Source organism: Aulostomus chinensis, chromosome 11 (genome assembly GCF_037954235.1).
Source record: "Aulostomus chinensis isolate RoL2024-O1b breed Wild chromosome 11, RoL_Achi_v1.0, whole genome shotgun sequence".
Classification (NCBI taxonomy): Eukaryota; Metazoa; Chordata; class Actinopteri; order Syngnathiformes; family Aulostomidae; genus Aulostomus; species Aulostomus chinensis.
This window is the reverse complement of record NC_141330.1, coordinates 9,673,239-9,698,809: the sequence shown is the minus strand read 5'-3', so window position 1 is coordinate 9,698,809 and position 25,571 is coordinate 9,673,239. Positions and strand designations below refer to the sequence as shown.

The 25,571-nt window shown below is 42.6% G+C and overlaps 1 protein-coding gene across 2 annotated transcripts; it reads right to left on the bottom strand.

Annotated features, from left to right (window-relative positions):
- Nucleotides 1-2,916: 2,916 nt before the first annotated feature.
- Nucleotides 2,917-24,569, bottom strand: fam131bb (family with sequence similarity 131 member Bb). 2 transcript variants are annotated; one of them, XM_086218249.1, is made up of 9 exons: nt 23,541-24,569; nt 13,564-13,601; nt 10,724-10,759; nt 10,254-10,356; nt 8,568-8,792; nt 8,257-8,397; nt 6,229-6,539; nt 5,005-5,271; nt 2,917-4,554 (listed from the first exon to the last, which is right to left on the bottom strand). In XM_086218249.1, exons 1-9 carry the CDS (start codon nt 23,566-23,568, stop codon nt 4,336-4,338), a joined length of 1,368 nt encoding a protein of 455 aa, XP_086074375.1. In that variant the 5' UTR covers nt 23,569-24,569; the 3' UTR covers nt 2,917-4,335. The 2 variants fall into 2 exon arrangements, with proteins under 2 accessions (XP_086074375.1, XP_086074376.1); XM_086218250.1 differs by lacking the exon at nt 10,724-10,759 and having other exon boundaries at nt 23,541-24,566.
- Between the last annotated feature and the right edge of the window lie 1,002 nt (nt 24,570-25,571).

Genomic DNA, 25,571 nt, shown 5'->3' with positions numbered 1-25,571 from the left:
TATTCAAGCTCTTTTTGAAGGTCAAGTCTGATTCCTGCTTGAGCTTGAACAAACACGCAGTCCCCACAGGGAAGGCTTGTCTCAGGGAATTTGTCGTTATTATTCTCCTGGCATAAAATCCTTGAAGGACTGACTGGAGAGGAAAAAAAAAAATCATAGCAGGCTGGATTACATAGCTGCCAGTTCTTTGGTAATTGCTGTTTTGTTTGACAACAACCAGTGAGTTGGCCAGAGAAACCAGCTTTAAAGATCTAGAAAAAAAAAAAGGAAAAGAAAAAAAAAGGCAATATCATGTGGTAAAGGAACATGCCAACTTTTTGGGATATCTGCTTATTTGCCATCCTCACAGAGTCAGACAGAGCGACAGGTGCCCTTCTCTCCCCAATGGAGCTGAGTCCCACAGAGACCGGCTGATGACTGGTTAGCTTAGCGCAATGAATGGTTGTAGATGGGAAGTGTTAGCATACCTCTGCCAAAAGTTATCAAACAAATAAAGTTCATGATCTTGATTTAGTAGTTCCAGCGATTTGAGAGATTCAGAATTTACAGTACCTCTTAATTTGGAAATTCTATTGCATACCAAACGTCATAAACAATGCTAGTCATTTTATTGCAGGCAATGACTTTTGACAGAGATATGCTAACACTTCCCACTAACTACCATTATTATTATTATTATTATTACCATTATGCTAAGCTAACTGGCAATCAGCTCCCTAATGCAGAGGACAGAAGGGTAATTATCGTCTTGTCTGTTTCTGGGAAGGATAGCAATGAAGTAAATTCCCCAAAACTTGTCATATTACTTTAAAGAACAACAAGGAAGAAAGACATGAGTGAAGAACCTGGAATAGATATCCACACATCTGCACAAGACATGCCATTGGTTGATTTGTTTATTTGCTCTCTCTCCACCGGAAGAAAAGGAGGCAGGTAAAGGAGCTGGAGGGATGAAGGACGTTGTGTCGTGCGGGGAAAAGAGGGGAATGGAAGAGAAACGGGAAGAAAAAGAGATTTGTTGACAGAGGAGAGAAGGGAACCACATGGAAGAACCATCCTGTGACAACCATCCAAAAACGCATGCATAGGTGGGAGTGTTATGAGTGTACACTGGCATCACCAGCTACACTGCCTCATTTCAAACAAATAAATCCAATTTTTATACAGACTTTAACAGAAGCTATCCAATTTTACACAGCGTTTTATACAGCGGTTATCATTTTTGACACACCAAATTATATCTATATTACATGTCTGATTGCCTCAAATCCCCTTTGGTTAAAAATGTTTTCAGGTATATATTTTTTTCTCTTTTTTTTCAGGCAGTGATTCTTCCAACAAGACAGCAGACAAATTACTGTACACTGACAGACAGACAAATATACAGAACAGATACAAAGGGATAGAAAGAGAGAAGGAGAAAGGTCAGAAGCAGATAGAGAGTCATGCCTGCAGACAAGTTACTGTAAGTCTCGGAAGATGGCAGTAGAATTATATAAAAAAGAGAAACTCAACTGCGAACCGCTCGGTTAACAAAGACGTAAACCTTAACATCCACAGGAATAAATGTGGCATCTTGTTTATAGTTTATTCATTCATTGAGATTTGGATTAACAAAAAAGAAAGCAATAAATGAACCCCAAACGAAGCAGTGTCTTTTCTGGTTTTGGTTTTGTCGTTGTTTTTTTTAAATCTTTTCGACAGCGGTTTTTGTTTTGTTTTTTTTCGTCGAGACTAGCATTTGTCAACATCAACAAATCATAAAGCAAAAATACTAAAAGAAACAGATACTGCTCCCAGAAGGGCTGCTTCCTACTTGAAATTATAGATTCTGTACAAGCAGTCACAATTCCTCCCCTCCGAGTAATTGTCCAATAAATAAATGAATATGCGCCATTGGGTAAAGAAATTCTGTTTGCAGTTCTGAGCCCTCGAATGCTATTATTTTCTTTTTTGAGTCATAAAACTCTCGGAGTGAGATGAAATGATGATCCTTGTAAGTGAGAGCTGCCGAACTCTTTAAAATTTTTTCCCCCAGTGTGTAAAGTGCTCAAAACTAACAGGACTGCTTTACAACCATGACACATACTCTAACTTATACTGGAAGGGATTTTCAACAAGTCAGTAGAAAAATAAACATTGTCCCAACATTGCATAAAGAAGCAATCAATAAATAATTTCATTCAAGTTAATCAACTGTGTTTTTAAGTTTCTCACACAATCATCAAGAGTGAGAGGAGAAGGTGCTCCCTTAACAGAGGACAGATGGAAACAGTGGTTGTAGAAAGTTCTTCAGTGAGTCATGCACAGAAAAGTGTCTGTTCAACTCTCCTCTTTGCTGGAAAACAACCGTTGTTCCACAAAAAAAAAAAAAAAAAAGAAGAAGAAGAAAAAGAAAAAAAGGAAAAAGAAAATATACTTCCTCAAACATCATTATAATCACTATCACACTCTAGGCAGCTGCTTCACAGTAATCACGACGAGCAGGAAGACGCCGATCTATTAAACTCTAGTGTTCACGTCTGGTCTTCTGATCTATTCCCTGATTGGCTGATTTGAGCGGCACACAGGTTTTATAACTCCCTCCATGAACCTAACACCCACTTCGGTTTCACCACAGATGGATTTACTGGATAAAAATCCAGTTTGAGTGTGACCCCTCTGTTTACAACATTCCTCTGCTTTGTCCTCCATTTATATAGCGGGACACATAGAAAAATAATAAAATTCAGGCCTAAATTGTGAGCTTGAGACCGAAAGGCGTAAAAAAATAATCAAATCATACTGTATGAACAGTTGTGACTGAGTGAGAGGTGATTTTTATATACTATTTACATCTAGACGACACGGCTGACACTGGTCTGTTGGGACGCCAGTGTATTGCCTGCCTATTGCTGGTTACAATTTAGATATTCATGTGTTTTATGTGTGCATGTGTGTATATATGTGTGTGTGTGTGTGTGTGTGTGTGTGTGTGTGTGTGTGTTGTGGTGTTCTAGGCGAGCCAGCAGTGAATCCATTTTCAGCAGCTCTCTCCCACAGAATCCCCTTGTTTATCTTTGTTTCTTCAGAAGGTGTGTTTGATTCTCTGGGCGAGATTGTGTACTGCCATCTGTCGTCCAGTACATTCAAATAGAGGTTATCGTCCTTGATTTATCGCCACTACATCTGTGGAAAAAGCAGCTGAGGGTTCATGTTGTTAAGTGGCTCGGTTTTGGTTGTCGGTGGTGCTGAAAGCTTTCAGAGTGGGAGTCGGGTAACAGCAACAGTCCAAAGGCAACCTCTGATCTGTTGGATTGCATCAGTGCAAATATATTTGCTTAATATGCAGCTCTGTCTTTATTTCTCCATCATTCACGCCATGAATCTTGCCGTACGAGCCCTCCGCAGGTCCACTGTGGCCGCACCTTTGATACTATGGTTCAGTGCAAAGTCTATACAGAGCTGTATAGTACAGGTACTCCATAGTACTCTGAAGAAACATGCATACAGAGAGACAGGGTAGGAAGCACACTATCTTACAGTACAATCCTTATCTGTGCAGTGCTGAGTGTGTGCAGCCAGCGGACACGCCTGTCCCTGGGTTGTGCCTCGGCCATCCTGGTGCCACAACATCATGGAAGAATTTATCTTTTCATATTCTAGAAGTTTCATCACATTTCATTGAAATGTCAACTTTTTAAGTCGAATTACTTGTGAAGATGTTTGGCTTAATAGTGTGTGTTTGTGTGTGTGTGTGTGTGTGTGTGTGTGTGTGTGTGTGTTTGTGTGTGTTTTGTTTAACAGGGAATTTAATTTGATTAAACACTAATATGTTGAGTAATAGCTGTAAACAGAGTAGTTCTCCTTCAGGAAAACTAATATATCTTATCATACACTTATACATAGATTTTTATCTTGTTCCATTTTTTTTTTTTTTTTTGCTTTCTTACAAAATTATTCTTATCATGTTTTATTATGTTAGATTTTCAATGACAGGGTGGAGTTGCTTGTCTTCATAAAAAGCATGCATGTTTTCTCTTCTTGTTTCCCTCCTCCTGATTTCAAGCTTCCATGATGGAAATATCAGGGTCAGTCGGTGCTCCTCCTTTTCCGTTTCTTGATCCTCACTTCATTTACCTTTGGGATGTAAGGCTTACAAAGAAATAGGTGTCCTTTGTTGCATCAGGTCGTCTCTCATTGTGAGTCCACTTCGAAATCTGTTTCTCACCATTCATCAAAAAAATTCTGGATTTTGATACCTGAAAAGGAACAGATTAATAGATAGATATTGTGGTATTACGGTCATTCCTTGCTGACTTCCTGGTCAGTTTGTAATAAGGAGTCTCCAGAAACTCAATTGGTTGCCATGGAAGCAGCTGGCCCCTCCTCCTCGTGTTCTTCCTTCTCCTCTAGAGTCTGAACAAGGCCGGAGGTGGCATCAGAGGCCTTCCTCTCTGTGATTGGCTCTGCCGGCGGTTGCCCTGGACTACTGCCACCGGAGGCATCCCCTGGCTGCGTGGGGGGAGTCAACATGGCCGACTCCAGCTCCACGCACAGAGTCACATCTCCTTCCTGTTCAGGGCAGACGGAGCGAAAAACGCAAAGCAGGGTCAGTCAGTTTAGGTCACCGAAACCGCATTAAACCAGCAAGAAATGTTAAAACGAGTTCGAATGATGTCAAATAAAATGTTTTAATCTTTTTAGGTGTTAATTAATTTCATGTTATATTCCAATAAGGTTGAATGATTATCAAGGAAAAAAACAGTCTGTTTAACCTTAAACATGCAAGGTGTCTGAGTCATGAGTGTAAATTCTCACCATATTTTCCCTTTGCCCAAGGCAATGCCCCCCCAACCCCCCAAAAAATCCATAGAAGGTCAACAACAACATCAAAGGACAGTTCATTTGTATTCAACAGACTAAAATCGCCCGTATGGTCTTTCAAAGTACTTTTTCAGCTTTCTTTCACATCAAAATTTAAACAGTGAAAATGTGATTTGATGTAATCAATGTTAACCTCACCTTGACCTCCTCTTCTTCCTCCTGCTGCTCCAACAGCGGTGAGTGTTCTGTTCCAACCATCTCATCTCCAGAGGGAACACAGAGACTCGGCTCCACCACTGCTGACACGCCCATGTAACCTCCAGCCTCCGCCTGATAGGCCTCCATCTGCCCTGTGTTCCACAGATCAACCAATGGCGGGTGAACGGGATGGACCAGACTGTGAATGGTGCTGTTGGGTGTTGCTTGCAGAGAATGGTTGGCACTGTGCAGCCTGTGTTCCAGCGACTAGAAACGCAACGATGAGACGGTGATCAGACAAAGAGGAGGCGAGAGGATGAACAAGTAAAGAAAAACCTTTTCATCTCTGTAACTCTTCCAGTTAGGAGACGCCATGTCAGAAGACCACACAACGTCAAGTAGTTTCTCCAAATAAACAATAGGCGAGAATGTGGGAGAGACATAAAGTAGAAAGAAAACTGCTTCCTTGCAGCTCACTGTTAAAAGATAAAAGCTATGCTTTTTTTTAATGCATTTGTATTTGGAAGTTAATTGTGTTGGATTTATGAGGAGTTGTTGCTTTCGTGTGACACTTGTCTCTGCAAATACGGATTCTTTATAGTTGCAAGAGGTACACAAAAGATGTCAGGAGGAAGGAGTTACAAATTTCCATTAGGCTTTGCTTCCTGTCTCGAATACCAAAGCGAAGGTTTAAAAAAAAAAGTCCTACTGTGGATGAAATTTCATGATTGAGGTCTAATTCTTATTCAAAAATGTTTGGTTATACTAACAGTTAATTGGAATTAATTCCTTAAAAATGTAAACAAATAAAAATGAACTTCTTCAATAATTAGTGCCGAATTGCAATTTGCGTTCCAGTGACATTTTTGTAGATTTATTGCTTTTATAATTCATGGTATTAGCTGGCTTTGAAGCTAGGTTACACTCACACTCAGGGGCTAAAAGGTTTTCTGAGGATCTAAACGATCATATAAAAACTGACTGCAAGTTATAAGTGCTCTTGGATCTGTGAGATTATTCTTAACATTGACAATATTTAGATAAGTCTCTGCTCTGAACCAGACTGCTCTGTTGCTCAAAGGTTACGTGCCATTAGAGTCGTGAGGAGCTACAGTACACGTGCTCACACACCAAATCTCCACCTCATCTGGTGTCCCATGTCTGTTAAACGGATGAATGAATCCGCGCAGGTGCACAGACACACCGGCTGACTCAGCCAGTCACCTGTTGTTGCTGATACTGCAGGAGCTGCTGCTGCTGGTAGTGCTGGATCTGCTGGATCTGCTGCAGCTGTTGTAGTTGGCTCTGCTGTTGGAGAGTGAACTGCTGCTGCTGTTGCTGTGACAGGAAATGAGCTGCTGCCTGCCCATCGTACCCATCAGTCCCCATCATGTAGGAGCCAGCAGGGGGAGACGCCACGCCGGAGGGATCGTTGCTTATCGGCTCCCAAGCATCAGAGGAGGAGAGGCAGTAGTGGCCCTGGGAGACATATGTGTGAGGCCACACCTCTGCTGAGGAGTGGTGCAATATCTGATCTGGGGGGGGGGGGGTGTGAAAGATGTAGTAGCTGATATTAGAACTATTCAGGTTGGTTGATTTATATATTTTTCTGGCAGAAAGCACAACACATAAATGTAAAATGATATCCAGATAAGTTGGGAACAAAATCCAGAACATATCTTAGTATTAAAAAAAAGATTATATTTCAGCAAAACAAGACACAGTTGAGGATTCAAGTTCCTAATTACAATAAAGCTCATAAGTCTAAGGCTTAAGGAGTAACCTTTATCTGTGTGACAGCGACCTGGTTTCTGCTGTTTACATACAATTTGAAAGCGTCTGTAGCACAGTAGACTAAATCAGTGAGTTTTAGACTGGATTTGAACAAAGGAAGTGGGTTTGCCAAGGAGCTAAACTAAAAAACTCAGCAGGAAAAACCTCCATATTTACTCAGAAAGGGTTATGACAGAAATCTAGCCAAGTTGTACTTCACTGATAGGTTTTAGACTGTTGATTCATCACTTGTGTCAAATCATATGCTGCAAACACAAGCTTGATTTCGTGCAGGTTAGAGGCAGATCTAAACTGAGCCAGAGAAAACACAGCTACCAATTTTACCCCAAGACTTGACTTAAAAATGATGCAAATGCTGTAATGAAGCATCATATGCGTAAGGAAGTTTATACATACAACAACAAAGCACAATGTGAGGCTCATTGGAACTGACAGCACATCTAAAGGTTTGCACAGAGGAGACTTCTGTAGACCGAAAGTTGCTGCTGATGCACATTCAAAGCCCGTGTTTACCTTCCAACAGTCCAAGTTGGAGAATGTGAGTGTGATAATGAGCTTACTGCTGCAGGCTGGAGAGTGGAGATGGAATAGTTTGCTCTTATTACTAAGCAACTTGACACGGGCAGTATGGCAAGCTGCTTATTTGTGTCCACGCAAACATTTGACACAGCTGTTTAAATGCCGACTGGCCATATATCGCCTTTGAAATATACCCTAAATTAACTGCACACTAAACCTCCTTATATTATGTTCTTTGTTAAACTTCTATGCTATTAAAGGAATAGCTTTAAATTGTTGAAAAGCTGCTTGAATGGAATTGAAGCTTGCTTGTACTGAAGTCCAATTGAATGGGAAGTTGGTCTGTGATACTACTGTAGCTCCTGCAGCAACCTGTTAGCTAAAGATTGCTAGCCGTAAAGAAACAGGAGGGAACAGCGAGGCCTGACTTAGGCCAAGGATACTAAAATCCCTGACTAATTCCCATCTAAAGCTTATAAAATAAAATCTACCAGTAGCAGTCAAGACTATTAGCTATTTATTCGCTGATGCCATGAAAGTTTGTCCTAAATACGAGCTTCTCTGCCAACCGAAAGCAACTCTAGGAAGTCACAGCTGAGAAACAGTGTGACGGATAAACTTCCATAAAATTGAAGTTTGTTTCTTCAGTTTGTATAGATTTTACATTTGTTTTTTCCTCTACATTTTTTGTGTGTGTTTTGACAGAGTCAAGCTTGTTGCCTCTGCTCTGTTTCCAGTCATCATGCTTAGCAACACAAACTGCCAGCTGTAGCCTATTATGGAAATGTCGAATGCATTTCCAACTAGCAGAGTACTCTGTAGCGCACAGATATCCACTAAGGCAAATGTAGATATCTGCATGTTATTCACATGTAGTTGCTGGTTCCATGGCTCATGCTAATTGCCACTTGAGTTGTGGTCATATTTGTAGTCTTTTACCTCGACTGGTGATGCTCTCTTGGTTGACCTCACTCAGATGAGCCACACTACCCTGGTTTGATCCCGACCGAGGGCTCTCTCCATCCATCGATGACCAGGCCAGGAGTGTAGCCTCTGAGATGGCAAACTGCTGGAGGATGCCTGAGGTCCGAAATCAAAGGACAAGCCAAGGTCATTGCAGGGGCCTGAATAATGCCTAATCATTTGGATAACTGGCACAAACCCCATGAAGTGTGGTGATGAGCTCATAATTCTGCTGATAACAGTTAACAGGCTCTGTGGAGCGCCTGTCCTTGTCTGTGTTTCCACACCTGCGGCAAAGCGGGCCTCCTTCTCCCCATCACTGAGGTCACTGTACGCGTCGTTCTCCAGCCGCCGCTCCTTTTCCCGCTCTTGTGTGGTGATACGGGACTGGGGGATGCCCCCTGCACCCACCGTCTGCATGCCCCAGTTTTGCCATTCAATCATGTGAGCGACACGACCCTGAGCCATGGCGGTGGGCTTGGTCACTCTCTCTTTCATAGTACGGGTCACCCCTGCAGGGGAGGGACAGAGGAGGGAGGTATGAGGTATTGAGATTTGGAAAGAATGAGGGGAAGGTTAGAAAGAAGGAGGATGGGATTTAAGGAGGAAATGATGGATGGGAGAGCACCATGAGGGTGATGAGAGAAGTTCAAGAGAAAATGAAGAAGAGCGTGATGCAAGTAGAGGTAGAGGATGGACGACAGAGAAGAGAGGGGGAGGGGAAGACAGACGATATAAAGGTTATCGTTTGTTTTTTGCTGTTTGGTGATGGACTGTTTGTTGATGGTCTGTGAACATGCAAGAACCCACCGGGATTAGGGTGATATGATCAGGCAGTTATGTCTTCAACTAGAACGGATATGCTGCACTTTATTTATTTTTTGATTGATTACAACCTGCTTATTCATATTCATTGTAATCTAAAAATGGTAACTAGAATATAAATATCAGGTTCAACTTAAGTATCAAAAAGCTCATGTAAGTCACAGCCTAAATGCCTGCAGTTAAATGAGGGTCCTCGTGAGCATGGATTATGAGAATAGCTAAATGACAAGGGTTGTGGAGGTGACTTTCACGTGTTTAATGAGACTAAGCCTGTGCAGGCAGTGGGGAGGAGAGGAGGGAATAGATGTGTCTTGTCTGACAAAGGTGCATCACGGTCTGGAACAGGTTAATTGGGGTGACGTCACTGCACGACATGAGTAATGAGAGGCTGGCTTGTTGACATGATAACTTTCACACCTTTGCTATGCTGCATAGTGTAAGCAGAAAACTGCTCTTTCTCTTCACTGTCAATCTGAGAAATTGATTCCTGCAAACAATGCAGCACATACATTTGTCAAAGAATTAATTCATTCCCTGCTGCTCCTGAGCTGATATCTGTATAATGGCTGAGCTCCATTTTTCATGTGACCAACACATGATGACACATGCTGTAATCCCTGGTTGTTGGATTCTCTCTGATGGTGGCGTACGGGGATGAGATTAATGGAATAATAAATTAGAGGAATAAATTACGGGATAAATCAGTATCACAACGTACAGTACAGCAGCTGCCCTCTGATAAACTACACTGTAGAAAACAGCTGATTTCAACCAAAAACACTGCACTGACACCAAGCACTTCACTACACTGGGTTTCACTGTTTAACACAACACTTCACACAGTGCTAATACTTCTTCAGGACACCACAAAAACCAATTCACAACCACTTAACATAAAAAAAACTACACTTCCCACTCACCACTCACCTTAGAGCAACAAGCTGTACAATGATGCACTCTGAGTGTATTGTGTTTTTTAGGGCTGCATTCATTCCGTCAATGACCCACACAGAGTCATTGACAAGTGTTATCAGTGTGGGGAGGAAGTGATACAGGGGAACCCATTTAGGGTACCATGCTGACTCCAGTGCCCACTGGGGACAGAGCCAGCATGGGGTCGGTTTACCAGTTACAGCACAGACACACACCTGACACACCTGACAGAGAAGACTTAGCCAGAGCCCCGATGCCGTAGGCGTTTGAGTTCCTCTTGAGTCGTGGCAGGATTGACGTGGTGTCTTCCATAGACAGCTGGAGGGAGAGAAGAAAGAGGAATGGAGGAGGGGGGCAAGGAGGAAAGAATAGCATGGGAGGTGTGACAGGGCACACAAAGACATCGAGTGTGTGTTAGAGAGAGGTGAGTGGAGAGGAGAAGTGATGGAAATGTTGGGTTAATTTACACAATCAAATCTGCATCACCTAAATCCCGACTCCAGGTTAACTGTGTGCCTTTATATTTGATTCTCAATGTGCTCACTACTGTGCACCACTACATTATCACCCAAAGAGATCGACCGTAAAGCTGAGGTGAGGGGTTGTGAGTTAAATCAAAATAGGTGAAGGAAACCAATAGAGGAAGAAAAAGTAGTAGATGAAGGAATGGTGTCACAACACTTACATTGATTCCTTCCCATGAAAATTCTGAACGTCCATGCTGAGGAGAAGAAATAGGAGGAGAGAGGGATGGGGAAAGAGTAAGAGAGTGACAGGACAGAGAGAACATTGACATGCATGGGCGGGAAGTGGGAGAAGATGAGCAGAAGAGGTAGAGCGGAATTGCCGGAGATAGGGGAATTGCACATGGGCCATGCAGAAGAAGAGAGAGAAATTAAGAGAGAATGAGAGGAAAGAGAAGATACACAGGATTTTCCAGGAACAAGGAAGGCGAGAGTCAAGGACCAGGATGACAGGGAGAAGGGAGGGGATTAAACAGGGATCAGTTTATATTTGCTTATTATGTATAGCAGAGTGAATACGCTACGGGTGAATAAGTCTCCTCTTCACTTACAGATGCTGCAAAACCACTGAACGCCAGTGGAAAATGATGAGTGTGTGTGAGAGAGAGAGATGTCAGTGCAGCCTGAATGCTATCAGATGCTGCAGACAGCCAAAGGACTGAGGCTAAACGGACACGTGTGTGTGTGTGTGTGTGTGTGTGTGTGTGTGTGTGTGTGTGTGTGTGTGTGCGCGCGTGTGTGTGTGTTTAAAGGCCAAAGCTGGGGACAAAGGAGATAAGCAGCAACATTTCTCTTTATCAGCGGGGCTGACACTAACTAGATTGGAGCACCGGTGGGCTACAAACAGTGCTGAAATGTTTTCACCTTCCTATTGATATACACAGAGAGAGTTGAGGCAGATTAATAAGAAACAAAGCTAGAACAAATACATCATCATGCGCATAAACTGTATTTTTATGCATTTGCGCTAGCAACAGCTGTGGTGTGAGGCAGGTTTGTCAGACCATCTCTTCCATTCCCAGTTCAGGAAACTACTCAATTTCTTCAGAATTGCCAGCAAAATCTACTTTAAATTCAAAAAGTCAAGGTCACTGTGACCTCACAATTTCAGGAATACATACAGGATAAAAAGGATTCACAGATGAAATATTATATACAAAATGTCAAAGTCAAATGCATTTATAGCATTGCTGGTAGAGGTATACACAGCAATTGTAGTTCACAAAGGCAACACCTTTAATTCATATTTGGATCCAATCACAATCCAACCTACCGTGGGTGATGAGGAACTAAACCTTTGAATACACCAAAAATTACTTTTGTCCTCTTGTGAGCTACAGGAGCACTGACATATCATCAACTATCAACTTGATTTAAGTATTACTTTTTGTCATTTCAGAATTTTTGGCCATCTGGTAAATATTTTACCCTCCTTCAGCTTTGCCTGGGGTGCCTCCCTTCCAGCTCTTAAGGGAGATATCTGGCTCTATAGCTGCTAAAATGCACCACTATGTTCAGCAGCTTGTTGCTAACTGTGTCCCCATTTGGTGCTGAGAAAGGAAAGTACCAGGGGATTTTACACCTTTTCACTCTGCTCAGTAGCTTAGCTTTTAGCTTTGAATAAAGACCAGAAACAGGAAGAAAGAATTTGCCCAGGTCTGTACAGGGAAAACCCTTCATCACACAGATATGAGACTGGCAGTCGTCTCACTATAGTCTTAATGAACACATCATTAAATAAAATCAAATTAGTGTTTTCTAAAAGATCCATCTTAATGTAGTACATACTCCCCGACACACAAAGGTTTTGCATTCAGCCCAGAGTAATTTAAGTTTTGCAAATACTCATACAGCTAAGTTTATTACGTTTGTTCTATTGTTTAAATGTTTTGGGCATCATTTCTAACAATTATATAATCTACAATGATTCCTAATTATCAAATGGATAACATTTTTGCACATTAAAACTAATCTAGAACTGTGACATAAGTGTAACCTCAGCCTAAGCACAGTACGAGCAGTCAACATGGAGTAAAATGTAAAAGAGCCAGTAATCTAATAGTACATGACATAATGTGAGAGTGACCACCAGGATAGCATTCAGTATCTCCATCAGCTCCATCTAATGTGTGCCCTGATAGCTCGTGTTCATCGATATCAGCCTCTTCCCGTTGTTTTCTTCAGTCCTCCGTTTTCTTGTAATTCTATCTTTGCACACACTTCCTCCCTCGCTGGTTCCTAACCCTCCCTACGCAGGCAGGAGTGGATGTGATGAGAGATTTAACACACTTGAGTGCTAGAGTGCTGTGCATCCACTGAAGCAGCTTTTCCAGTGTTCCTTCCAATAACCCTGACAATGATCATGTGGCCGTGGCTTTTTCCTCACCAAGGGCATTCTGGGGCATGATGGCATGAATAAATAATGGAATCATTTCGCGCAGTACATTTAGTGGGAAAAGTGGAGGTCTGTATGTTTTAGTTGAAAATGGTTTCCTCTCCTGTGTCCTGTCTAAGGAGAGGAGAGGAAAAAAGAGAGGAGAGGAGAGGCGAGGAGAGGAGAGGATGTAGTAATGGTGTGTGGGAAGTCAAAAGAGGAAAGAGTGAAAGCTCTATCTTTGTTCGAGCGTTGAGCTGTGACTGTCAGATGGACATCAAGCAACAGACATCCTAGCAACAGCAACGAGCCAATCGAACCAGTAATTGTTCATTCTTCCAGCTACGCCACCCCATCCTGTGCAGGGTAATGTAGTGGAAATTAAGCGACTGACATTGACACTATGTTTGCTACTTTACTAATCTACTGGCATGAGCACCGGCACCTGACAGAGAGCTACAGAAGAAGGGCAAGCTGCTTTTGAAATCAACAGCTCACCATGTAGCTGCCTGTGAAACTGCATTTATGTAAGCAGCCATGTTGGTTCCTTATGTGGAATAGCAAGCTGTCTACTTTCGGAAGAGGTCTGAAAGGAGGGGTGAGTCAGAAGGATTGCTGAGGACTTACCTGCTCCCCATCCTTCTGGACTGGCACGCCATCTGCCGCTGAGAGCAGGGACAAAGAGGACAAACAAAGACAGAGGGAGGAAAGAAGGAAAATTAATGCTAATTTGAGTATAATTCAAATCACAAACCCTGAATCAAATCACAAAAAGAGCCTTGCTTCCAAAACGGCTAATTCACTCATGTAATTCATGAGCCCAAGGTCAATGAGGAGGACCTTTCCTCCAGTGTTCTACAGGTACCTCTCAGCAGTGGCTTCCTGTTCTCATCCTGAGTCAGACATCACCAAAGTTTTTTTTTTCTGCATCTTCCCTTATCTGATTGTTCTGTGGATGCCTTTTCCATAAAATCACTGAAATTTTTTTTTTTTCAGAACTATTATTGAGCAGCCTACCACATCTCCATGTCAACAATGACCTTCATGATGTTCCATGAGATGGCTACACTTTATTAATGCAGCCTAATCACCAAGTCTTTCTCTGAGGCTAAACTCAATGCTAATGAACCTCCTCTACAAGGCACCTGCATATATGAAGAGGCAGTGGTAGATCAACAGAAAGCCTTCCACCCGGCACACTGCAGATGGGAGTCAGCCCTAATACACTCTCTGTTGGATAAATGAATGTTATTATCCCTCTTCTTTCCTGACTTTCCAAATCCTAATTAAAACATTGGTTTAATTAGAGAGACTGTACTGGTAATGGAGTTTAAACACAGCTTCAGTCTCTAGGTACCTGCTCTCTATAACAGAGGGTCTATGCTCGGTGTGTGAAACTCTCAGAGGGGCTCACTGCTTTATCAGCACTCTGTATGCGTGTGTCTGCGTGTTAGCACGTGTGGTGCTGAGCCAATCATGTTTTCATGGCTGCGTTTGGCAAATGGTGAGCTTTTCCTCTGGAGCTCTGAGAAACGCAGCAAGTCGTCAGGCTTTCTGGATGTCCAGTGATGTCTGTGACCCACTGACCCAGTGATTCAGAAACATCAGCTCCACTCTGTCTCCGTTGGGCTCTCAGATATAACCCTTCCCTCTGAACACCATCCAGTCGCATCAGATCACTGCGAGGGCAGGAGACAAGGGACACACTTCATTCCAGAAACTGACCAGCTTGACTCGATGCAGGGAAGAGGCTGCCAACTACAAACCGGGAACACCTTGCTTCACAATTGGACAATTAATTCAGTGTACACAGCTGAGATTTTCTCTTTGTGGGAGCCTCTTAATATGACATCAGTCTGTGATAATCCATTTGAAGATTTACTTTGAGGAGTGATCAAGAGTTTTTTGCCATTTTTTTCGACCCACTTTCCCTCGACACACTTTGTGTAGTTCTCCTTCTAGTCAGTGTTCTCTGTGTTTCCTTAAAAACCTCTGGACATCTTAAGAGAAGATAGGAGGCTATGTAATTATTACAGCTTGTTGGATTGAACATTCGCAGAGTACATTTTCCTTTAAGGGGAACTCAAGTGTTTTTGTGTGTCAAAGCTAATTTCCTGGTCAGTACGACTCGGCTCAGTTACAACAGCTGTATAATGTATTCTGCAGAGGGGTGACATCACCTGTGTTTCTCAGCGGGGGCTCAGAAACTATTTTTAACACAAAGCCTGTCTGGCAGAGGTAAGGTAGGAGCAGTCTGACAAAAGATAGCAAAGGATTGTTATATGACCCATACAAAGGACTTATGCCTCTAGCAAGATGAAGTTGTAAAGTTAATTGCATCAAACATTAAAACAAACACTTTGCTGGGTCTATAAATAAATTCCTGGCTGTGTGGAATCCCTTTTTTCTTACATAAAGGGACTAGATTTCCCTGAGGTTCCAAAGGAATCATTCATATCTATTTACATTTTCTTACATTATTTAATCTTCAAATACAAGTGAGGACATGAGTGCGTCTACATGGCGTCTTAGACGTCAAGGGCTGTACTGCACGTCTATCTGTAAACATATTTTTTTTGTTGTTTTTAGTTGTTGTCCTTTGTTCTCTACACTACTATATACTGAATAATTTACAGGTGAAATTGTTTTATACACGATGATTTAAATTGAAAATTCAATCGACAAAGTCTTAAAAAGTACAAGATGTGCGAGTGTGTTACGAAATTGTTGGAGTGCCTGTTTAAAAATTCAACATTTCACCGACCTTCTTTGAAAGTTACAAATCCAGAGAAACGAGCATCAACTGAATGCCTGATATTTCAATCAAAATTCTCTTCACTTTTACATTTATGAGGATGAGCATCTACAGTTCTCTGATAAAATTTTCATGAAAATCTGTCTTTTCAGCATAATGCTGCTAACAGACAGAGCAAGGCCATGAGGATGTTAATGGGAAAGAAGAAACCAATCACGAAACCTCCTCAACACAGCTTAAAACAAGTCACTTCAGTGAACTGATCTGCCCCCAAATTGAAGTTCTTCCTTGGTCATTGTGCCATTTCCCTTAAGTTTAAATTATCTTTTTTGCACGATCCTGTAACAATCAAAAGTAATAAAGAATCGAACGTCTTCTGCGGGTGAATTACTTATTTTTTTTGTTGCATTACATTATGGTCCATCATTGTCTGTGTCAGGGAAGCGATTCCATTTCTTATCTATCATTCAGGACACAGTGCACCAAGAACTGCTAAATTCAGGGCAACAGTTCTTGTTCTTAGAGACTCCGAAAGCTTCTTCAGTTCTATGAGCAGTTTTTTCAGGCTTCATCTGTAAAATGTTGAACTGAACCTTTTTACTTATCGATGTTAAAGTAACACAACATGTAAAATTAATGCTTAAGATTGAAATATTCATTCCTAAGAATTTCATTGCAATTGCTTTGATAATACAGTTGGATCTACTGAAACCTCAATGAAAATTCCACCTGACCAGTGAAATACTGACATATGCCGTGAGATGATGAGACGCTGCAAATGTTTCAGCGAAGACTGTCAGTGACTGTCTTGACCGTGAGAAAACAGGCCATTCTTAAAAAGAAAGCATCACACTCAGCGTGATTACCTAGGATCAGCTGATCATCTCATCCAAGACACTCTGGACTTCAAGAGGGGATGAGCACATTTAGATTCAATTGCGACTTTCGCTATTAGAAACAAACTCTGAGTGACCTCAGCAGGATTAGTCAGGGATGTTTGATTTTGGCACTGTGGAATGCTGTACGAGATGGTTACTTATTGGGTGATAGCAGTAAGTCAGAGATGTCTCACGTCCCGGAGTGTCCCAGATTTCTCCCCCATTTGGGTTTAAAATCTGCCCTGCAAACACAAACTGTACATGAACATATATTCACACCCACACAGAGGCCTGCGGTTTAATGCACAGGATCACACACAATAATGCCTCTCACAATTTCTCCCTCGTTCTCTTTCACTTCCTCAGTTTCTCCCCTCTCTATCCCGAAGCCTCATTTGGCCAATTAGTCGATTAGTAGTCTCTCTCCCCCCTCATGAATCACAATATGGTTCGAGTTCTCGGGACTGCAGCAGAACAAACTACTACCGGGAAGCCCTCCAGCCAATACACAGCAATGGAGCAGAAACATGAGGTACATTGTGCATACTTTCTTGGTTGTATGTATACTATCTAGCGTCTGTGAGCTTCAGCCTCATATGAGATCACATCAAAGCATGTACTATTTGTGAAGTAAGCCACAAGGGTTTAATGTCTGTCTGTGATTAGTCAGAGCTGTTTACAGGCTATAGGCTACAGGCTAAGAATATCTCGATAGAGGATGGGTCAGTAGTCGTTACGCGGCATCTCTGTGGTTTCTACGGCGATGGCACACTGTGATTTTGTACTAAGTTAGGTGAAGCACTGAAATAAGCAGATGCGTAATTCTGCTCCTGAGAAGGCGGCCAGGATCCCTCCTTGAGGATACAACAACAACAGGAGCACATGACCTGAGCACTGAGCCAGCTTTTCTTCCCCTGGCACCCTTTCTCCTCCCCCGTTCATGCAACGGTGCAGCGCTGGATACCCCCCTGCAGTCATGGGGGAGCCTGGCTCAGCTCAGCCGAGGAGAAGGAGTGGGGTGGAGTGACAGAGGGTGGGGAGACAGAGGGGTGCAGGAAAAAAAGAGGGAGCAGTGCAGCCGTGCGTAATGAACAACCAAAGATCTGCAGCGCCTGCACTGTCAACTCCAGCTCTGACTGTAGTGGCTTGACGGCTCCCGCTGAAGTGGGAAATATTTGAGCGTCATCTGTCTTTTTTACTGCCGGTGCCCTGCAGCAATACCGGCAAGGAACCAGGAGGCTTTGTGCTTGTTTACCGTGACAGCTGCAGTAAAGCTGGTCGCCACGATGGGGTGCCGGCTTGGATAGCAGCCCTCATGCAACGATAGGAGCAGATGCAGGATTACTGAGCTCCAGAGTTCAACAACAACACAGCTGAGGACGAGAGCTCAAAGGGTTAAGACAGTTTAGGGAAACCAAGCTAAGTGCGTCTGGGGACATACATTTACACACATGCAGCTGACAGACACTTCTACACTCAGCACAGCATGTGATATTTCCATTAATTTGGAGCTATGGCATTCCCAAACTACATGCCCCTGTCATTGGCAAGCCTGACATGCCTAATTAATCTGTTTAGGCATGAATGTGGCTGTTAAGGTCCCCATCACTGATGGAGGGTAACTAGGTTTAAGCAGTCATTTGTGCACTGACTGTGGTAACTAAAAAAACCTACAACACGTATCTCAGTACAGACAGATGCAGCCCTGCCTCATAAACCTGATCACTCCCATAAACATCCTAATGGCCTGCTAAATATATGATGAACATTTAGCCCTGATATGATAACAATGCCATCATCCAGCTCAGATTAAGAGATTAAAAACCTGCAAAGGAGGAAGAATTCAACCGGAGGAAGACATCACGTTTATACGCATGAAATCTCTACTGCAATACGAAGGAGGTATTCCCTCTTTTAGAACACAGCCTTTTCAGTATCAGCAGGGAAGTGGTTAGTGGCTGCAGATAACACTAAAGCAATTAGTGCTGGTTGCACTAATGCTGAGTGCATCCACAACTGCATATAAATACACACACACTCCTACAAAATATTACCCCCCCCCCCCGCCCGCCCCCAATGTTTCCACAAAAAACATTCTCTCTCTTTCACAGCATTGTGTTTCAGTTTCATAACTCACTCTGTGGCTGAGTCACAATGTTTACAGAAATGCCTGTCATCATTTGCCCACACACTGTCCTCTTATTTCTGATCTGCCACATTCACTTGAACATCCCAAACAAGGGCATTCCCACATACAAACCCATTTACATTTAGGGTGAACGCCTTCCCTGCAAAGATCTATGAGTCAAACTATCATAGTATAATAGCAAGTACCGGAGTGTATGACACAGAGGTGCTAACCACTCACATAAATCTGTACATGAAGATCCCACACTACATGTGCTACACTGATGTCCTTGGATGTATGAGCATACCATATGACCACACATACTAAGACACATGCAGGTAAGGGTCATCAGGTCCCATCATGTCTCTGAGATACTACATCACCGAGTCATTCACCTTGAATGTGTTCGTGTGCACAAGGTTTTTCCAAATTGGCCAGAAGCCAATCAATCAGCCTCCACCTCAGTCTGCCATATTAGCCAGTTAACAGGCACACTGCCTACTGCCTAATGCCCTAGCTGCTGCCACGATGTTGACTGAAAAGTGTGTAAGGGCACGCTTCAGTGGGGGTGTTTGTTTCTTTTTAGTGTGGTGTCAGGGATTCCCTCTCTGTAGTGAAAACTCAGTAATGGGACAAAGTGGTGAGACAACAATGGTGCCTATACTACATTCACACCACACATGAGCCTGCTGGGATATAAATATAGCAGCTGAGCAGAAACATATATGTAAATTTGAGGTCAGTCACACAGATATGCAGGAACATCTAAATACGTGCCAGATGAATGCATGAATATGTGAACACGGACACTAAAGATAAGCATCATTAGAACATTTTCTATCCTATGCATGTAACAGTGCAAACACTTAAGTATTTTAATACCTTATTTTGAAATAAAGCACAACAGGCCTCATTCATGAAATGTTCTACTGTGTACACTGATTTGTTTGAAACACTACAAGACTTTCTTAGCCCTCAATTTATTCTTACAGACAGGAAGCAAAGCCTGATGGCTGAGCATAACTCCTTCCTCTTGATATCTATCATGAACCAGTTGTAACTGGCAATTACCAAGGCTTGCAAGCTGTACACAATATTTGTCAGGAGCAAGGAGTTACAAATTGGTCTCAGGCTTTGCTTCCTGCCGGTAAGATAAACTAGGGTGGTAAAATCAAATCCTGTTGCATCCATAAACAAATTTGTGCACAAGAACATTGAATGAATGAGGCCCAAAAGAAGTCATAATTAACAAAAGTATTTTTCCTGTTTTTCTGAATACAAACAACAACATAGGAACTTCACCTTAGAACACATCTAGAAAATATGACATTAAGTAAAAAAACAACAACTATGAATTTGGTCAGGCATTTACTGTTAGTTAGCAGTGTGCAATATTCAAATTTGACCTAATATCAGTACCATTACCACCCTTACAAATCAATTTTTTTTCTTTAATCTGAAATTGCAATATTTAAGACCAAGTGTTCTAAGCATGCAGCGTCAAATGTAAGATGTGTTGCCGTGGTGAACTTTGCTTTTACAAATATTGCAGAGAGCATTAAATACAGTTTGTTTAGAAAAGTGTAAATACAGATCCACCCATATGCTGGGCTGCAACATTTGCAGGGGTGGTGCCAGACGGTCATGTTTTTTCTTTCTTTAATGCCTGTTTCACATAGACTTGATCTCAGGTAATAAAATGGATCGGACTGATAAAACGTGAGCCAGTGCTTCGTAGTTCTGGGCAGGTAAATATAAGTATCACATTTTGTAGCCAACCCTATGATACAAATACATGAACACACATGCTACGCACAGGCAAGTATATTGCTTATTGCATCCTTAAGTGGTGTGTCAGCAGCGGCCTCTTACCAAAGCTATCTTAGGGAAATTAAAGACATACAGTTTGCTTGGAGGCTTCACAAACAGGTATCGTTATGTTCCACATTCATTTCTATTATTTCACTGCTGCAGCCTGAGCCAAAGCACTCATACAGCAAACAATATGCTGATTTATACAGTGATTGATGCCTCCAGCACTCACAAGTATAGTGTGGCCCAGTAATTGGATACAGAAAAATGCCTGTGATGTGTAGCTTTTAGCACAGCTATAGTATTATCAATACTACATTTAGATGTGAGCAACACAATCCTGCTCTAACAGTATTACTAACAGGCAGCTTTGCTCTCAATGAAGCATACAAAAGCAGTGTTTGTGTTGCACACAAGCGGATTTACCGACAAAAAAAATTCAATTTGTTGCTATTTTGCTGTACATGTTTTTTTCTCACTGATGAGGTGAGAGAGAATGTGCTCCTCTCATCGACAGCTTCTCAAGGCCGCTGAAGAAGTGATGGATGCTGACGCGTTGCACATCATTGTCTCCACCTGACCCAGCGGTGGTGAGGAAGCGGCATTGAGCTGATTTTAAAAGATTTGGAGTCTTCACAGTTTGAAACCTAAGATAACAGTCGAGATGTCATTGCGATACAACTGGATCGTTTATGGACTGAATGAATGTAGAAAAATGTACAGACAAAAAAAATTGCCTTTGAACTTTGGGATATTATTTCATGCCAGTTTGAACCCATAGACATGAACATATACTGTCTTTACTACAACACTGAAGTCTGATATTATTCCTGCCTATATACATCTAATATTTGTCCTGATGCAGCGTTTTATTTGAATAATGTGGCTTTCTTGGTAAAGTAGCTCATCAGGCCGATATCGAAGATGTTTAACAGGGTATAATGAGGCTTTTATCAATATTCAAGCAACAATACTGTCTTTTCAGTGCAAAAGTAGAAACAATGTGAAAGCTACAGTTTCTTGTAGGACTATATGCAGTATAAGGTACTGCAGGCTACACTTATACTACAAAGGTGTGATTTTTTTGCGGGTAGCAAATAACATATTGCAGATTGTGGGTATATCACGGCTTTACTTTCAGATATGATGGAGCTGGGAGACATAGCGTTACCAGAGGGCAGACACATCAAGGCTACTCCTGCACAAAGACTGTCCTGCTGCCTGCTGCTCTCTCCTGTTGATCTAAGCTTGGCAGCGTGGACTGCAGTTGAGAAGCCCGATCAATAGCACACACTAAAGCTATTCTCACCCAGGATAAACACAACCACACCTCTAGACCGGCAGCAAAACAGTCCCAGACTGGGGCACACAAGCTGCTGAAAACCTTCACTCTCACGCTCAGAATGTGTCGTGTGCGCAATAGCTTGTAAAGCCCCTCATGAGCAAATGTGTGTTTTGTGATACTGAGCTATATAATTAACCCTGACTTGACTTCTGTCCTTGTTTACATATTCAGATTAAAAGACATACAGTTTAAGATTATAAAGTATGAAGAAGATGTATGATTGTTGGGCCTGACAACCTACTCACCTATTCACCTTTATCACAGCTCTTAATCGCTTATCCATAATTAGAAAATGAAGCATTGACATTAGTTGAGCTGGCTTTTTGGATTCTTCAGCTTCTGTCATCACGTATATAAAAAAAAAAAAAGAGCATTAGTGTTGGAAGCCAACAATCAGATTATGATGGCATCTCTCCAAACCCCCTCACTCCATTACAATATATTTAATTACATTATTTCCAGGAGCTGGAGTCGCTGGGCTAGTGCGTTCTCTTGCCTTGACCTGAGTGTTGACAGAGGAGCATCCCACCCTTGTACTCTTCCTTTGCTCTTCCTTAAACACTGTTTGTGCTTGATTCTCCATGTCTTGTACCTTTCTTCTGCATGCGTGTAGAAATACAGTACTATTCAACTAGAATTTGTACAAGCACACTGGAAATCCTTCCAGTAACCTGGTGGTGACATTCATGACCCTCTTAAGGTTAGTCGTCACAGTGACATTGAATATGACTTCAGATAGATACTTTGCCATAAATAAGTTTAAGAGCTTCATGTGCTAAGTGGCTCATTAATAATTAATATCAGAGGAAGTCTGTGTTTATTTTTACCTGTGGGCGTGATTCACTCTACATACTAAGACGTGTGCAGAGTCTTGAGTATGCACTGCAACATTTCTGAATCTGATTCAAACAGTTGATTCTCCTCTCCCGACCAACCCGACCCAGCCACTCCTCACTAAGCAGCAGCCCTGATGTTGATATAGTTAACATGTCATCTATGGTTTTATTCAGGAGGGCCCTCACCTGAAAACTCCCGTCAATCCCACACACTCCTTCCTGCATGTATTTGCCCCTCCCTCTCCCCCCTCTCTCCATCGCCATCCGACCGCCTGCCTGCACTAAAATTCTTCCTCTGCTGCTTGTTTCCTTATCCCTCCCTGTCACCAATTATTCATTCAAATATTAACAAACTGTGCAAACGCCCCTGACATTGGCATTATCACTTTTCTCTTTTGTCTCTCTTTCTCCAAGCCATGCCACCCTATAAATAAGCGTCTGCCTCTCTCCTCTCCATCGCTCTCTGCCTCCTACTCACACACATATACATACTGCCAAACAGCATCATAAATCAAGAGATGGGAGGAGGGGAGGGGAGTAAAGAGGTGGGGGATGCAGCCACACACATACACACACTCTCTCTCGCTCTCTCTCTCTCTCTCTCTCTCTCTCTCACACACACACACACACACACACACACACACACAAGCACATTTTAACACATATTGTCTGTCACATCTTCAATGCATGTACAGTCTCTATGGCCATACATTCACAGCAAAGCAGCAAGACATCTCACACATGCATATACACAAAACCTGCAGGCCCCCCATCCCTCCTCAACCCCCCCAGCCCCCTCGCCCCAACCCCCGCTTGTCCGCAATGAGAGGGGAACAGAAGTGGGGCTTACTCAGTCTCCTGGAGCCGATGCATCCCATGGTGTATTCACAAAGGCCCTGGAAACAAGCATGGAAGTGTCACCCAGACGCCGTGCATTCTTCCTCCTGCCGACTCCCTCTTTTTCTCTCGGATCTTTTTCTTGCTCTCCTGTGCTCTCTCTATTCTCCTCCTGCGCTTGCTCGATCACTCGTTCTCACTCCCTCTCTCTGCCTCTCTGCCTCTCTCTCTCTCTCTCTCTCCCCCCTCTCTCTCTCTATCACTCGCTCCCCTCCCGCTCTCTCCGGTGCAGTGTCTTAGGAGAGATCCGGTTAGTAAGTCAGTATGCCTGAAGGAAGTAGATAATGACTAAATAAACAAATGCGGCATTATCACAAACAGATATATAAGGTGTAAATATCACCATTAATGTGTCCAAATAGAATTGCCTGAATTATTTTTAACAACCTGAATTATTGACCCTCATGATATAACTGTGTAAACGGGGAAAAAAACAGCGAAACCCACCGGCACTCATCTAATGAGAGGTTAAAATAACAATTAGATTGACTGTAGGTTGCACCAGAAGATCAATAGCACAGCGCAGAGAGTGGCCGGCTGCCATTGTTGTAGATATCTCTGCACTGCTGTAATATTGTTGAGCTAAAATGGGGGATCCTCTCTCTGTCTCCCTCTCCTGTGTGCGCTCAGCCTAACAATGCACTGCAGCGGTTTCCTCATGCCTCTCCCCTCTCCATCTCCCTCTCAATCACCCATCTCCACCCTCCTTCCCTCCCTCCGATAGCTCAACAAAAAAAAGCTCACGTACATACACAGATACTAAACAGCCCAGAGAAGAAAAAAAAAACAGCTGAGGGTTTTCCTTCACAGTCAAGCCACTGCTGAGTCTCCACCTCTCTCTCTCTGTCGTCTCACTGTATCGATCCGCCCCTCTCTCGTCTCTGTGCCTGTTTCTTGCTATCTGTTCACTCACAAATCACATCCCTAGATATTCCTCTATCTCATCTTTTCTGCATTTGCTCCCTTTTGCCCCCACTCCCATCACCTATCTCTCTCTCTCTTTCTCTGGTCTCTCTCCCTCATCCCAGATTGAAAAACAACTTCTCTCATCAAAACCACCAATACCCCCCCCCCCTGCCCCCCATAAACCACATGTAATTTTATTTTTTCATTTTTGTCCTTTTAATATCTCTGCCCCGGCAGCCCCCTTGCCCCTCTCTTTGGTGATTACAAATTTATATGTGCTGTGCAGAAAATGAAACAGGCACAGTCTGGACAGTGCGAAGGAATATGCATGTGGAGGAGGGGTGCATGTGTGGTCACTCGTTGGGTGAAGAAGGAGGAGAGGAAGAGAGCGGGACAGATGGAGAAAGGACAAGAAGACTGATAGGAAGGAAAGCAAACAACAGTTGAGTCATTTGCAGGGGAAGTGTGGACTGGAGATATAACAACTAGCCCTCCAGAATGGCCTGAGAAAAAGACAAGTCACTTAGTTTAATTACATATTTTTTTTAAATGCTGCAGAGTTGTTGATGTGAGCAATAAAAGGGTTTATAGTGGATGTGCAGCATGCCAGACATAACAAATCATACATAAATCCAGCCAATCTCTGCACTGTGGGTTTATATATAGATGTGAATAAGCTCTTTCTGTTGGTTTCCCACTGGGATGGAGGAGGGGTCAGCTTCCCTCTGGGTACGTAAACCTGGTTTAAACTCCCCTCTGATATTGCTGCTGAGGCAGTCTTCAACACCTGTCTCCTTCTCTGGCGTTACATTGCATCTCCATCTGCCCATCATTCCATCACTTGCTATCTGGAAGTCTAATCAATTCTTCAACCTGTCTCTCTTTTCACTGTGTCAATCAAGTGTTAATCTCTATCCAGCCTGCTTTTTCTTTGTAAATACTTCCTATTTTCTTTGTTATTTAACTCACAAGCTTGGTCAGATTACTCCCACACACTCACGTAAATACTTTATCGTACACCTTTGACAATCTTGTGATCTATGATATGGACTGTCAATGCTAGACAAGGTCAGCCACA

What these genes read in the sequence shown, in the direction of transcription:
- fam131bb (XM_086218249.1), bottom strand. Translation starts at nt 23,568, where the DNA reads ATGGGATGCATCGGCTCCAGGAGACTGA. An exon ending in TTCTCTGTCAGGTGTGTCAG is followed by an intron (nt 8,793 to 10,253) that starts GTGTGTGTCTGT and finishes CCTCCCCTGCAG; the next exon opens with GGGTGACCCGTACTATGAAA. An exon ending in GGAGGCCCGCTTTGCCGCAG is followed by an intron (nt 8,398 to 8,567) that starts GTGTGGAAACAC and finishes TTCGGACCTCAG; the next exon opens with GCATCCTCCAGCAGTTTGCC.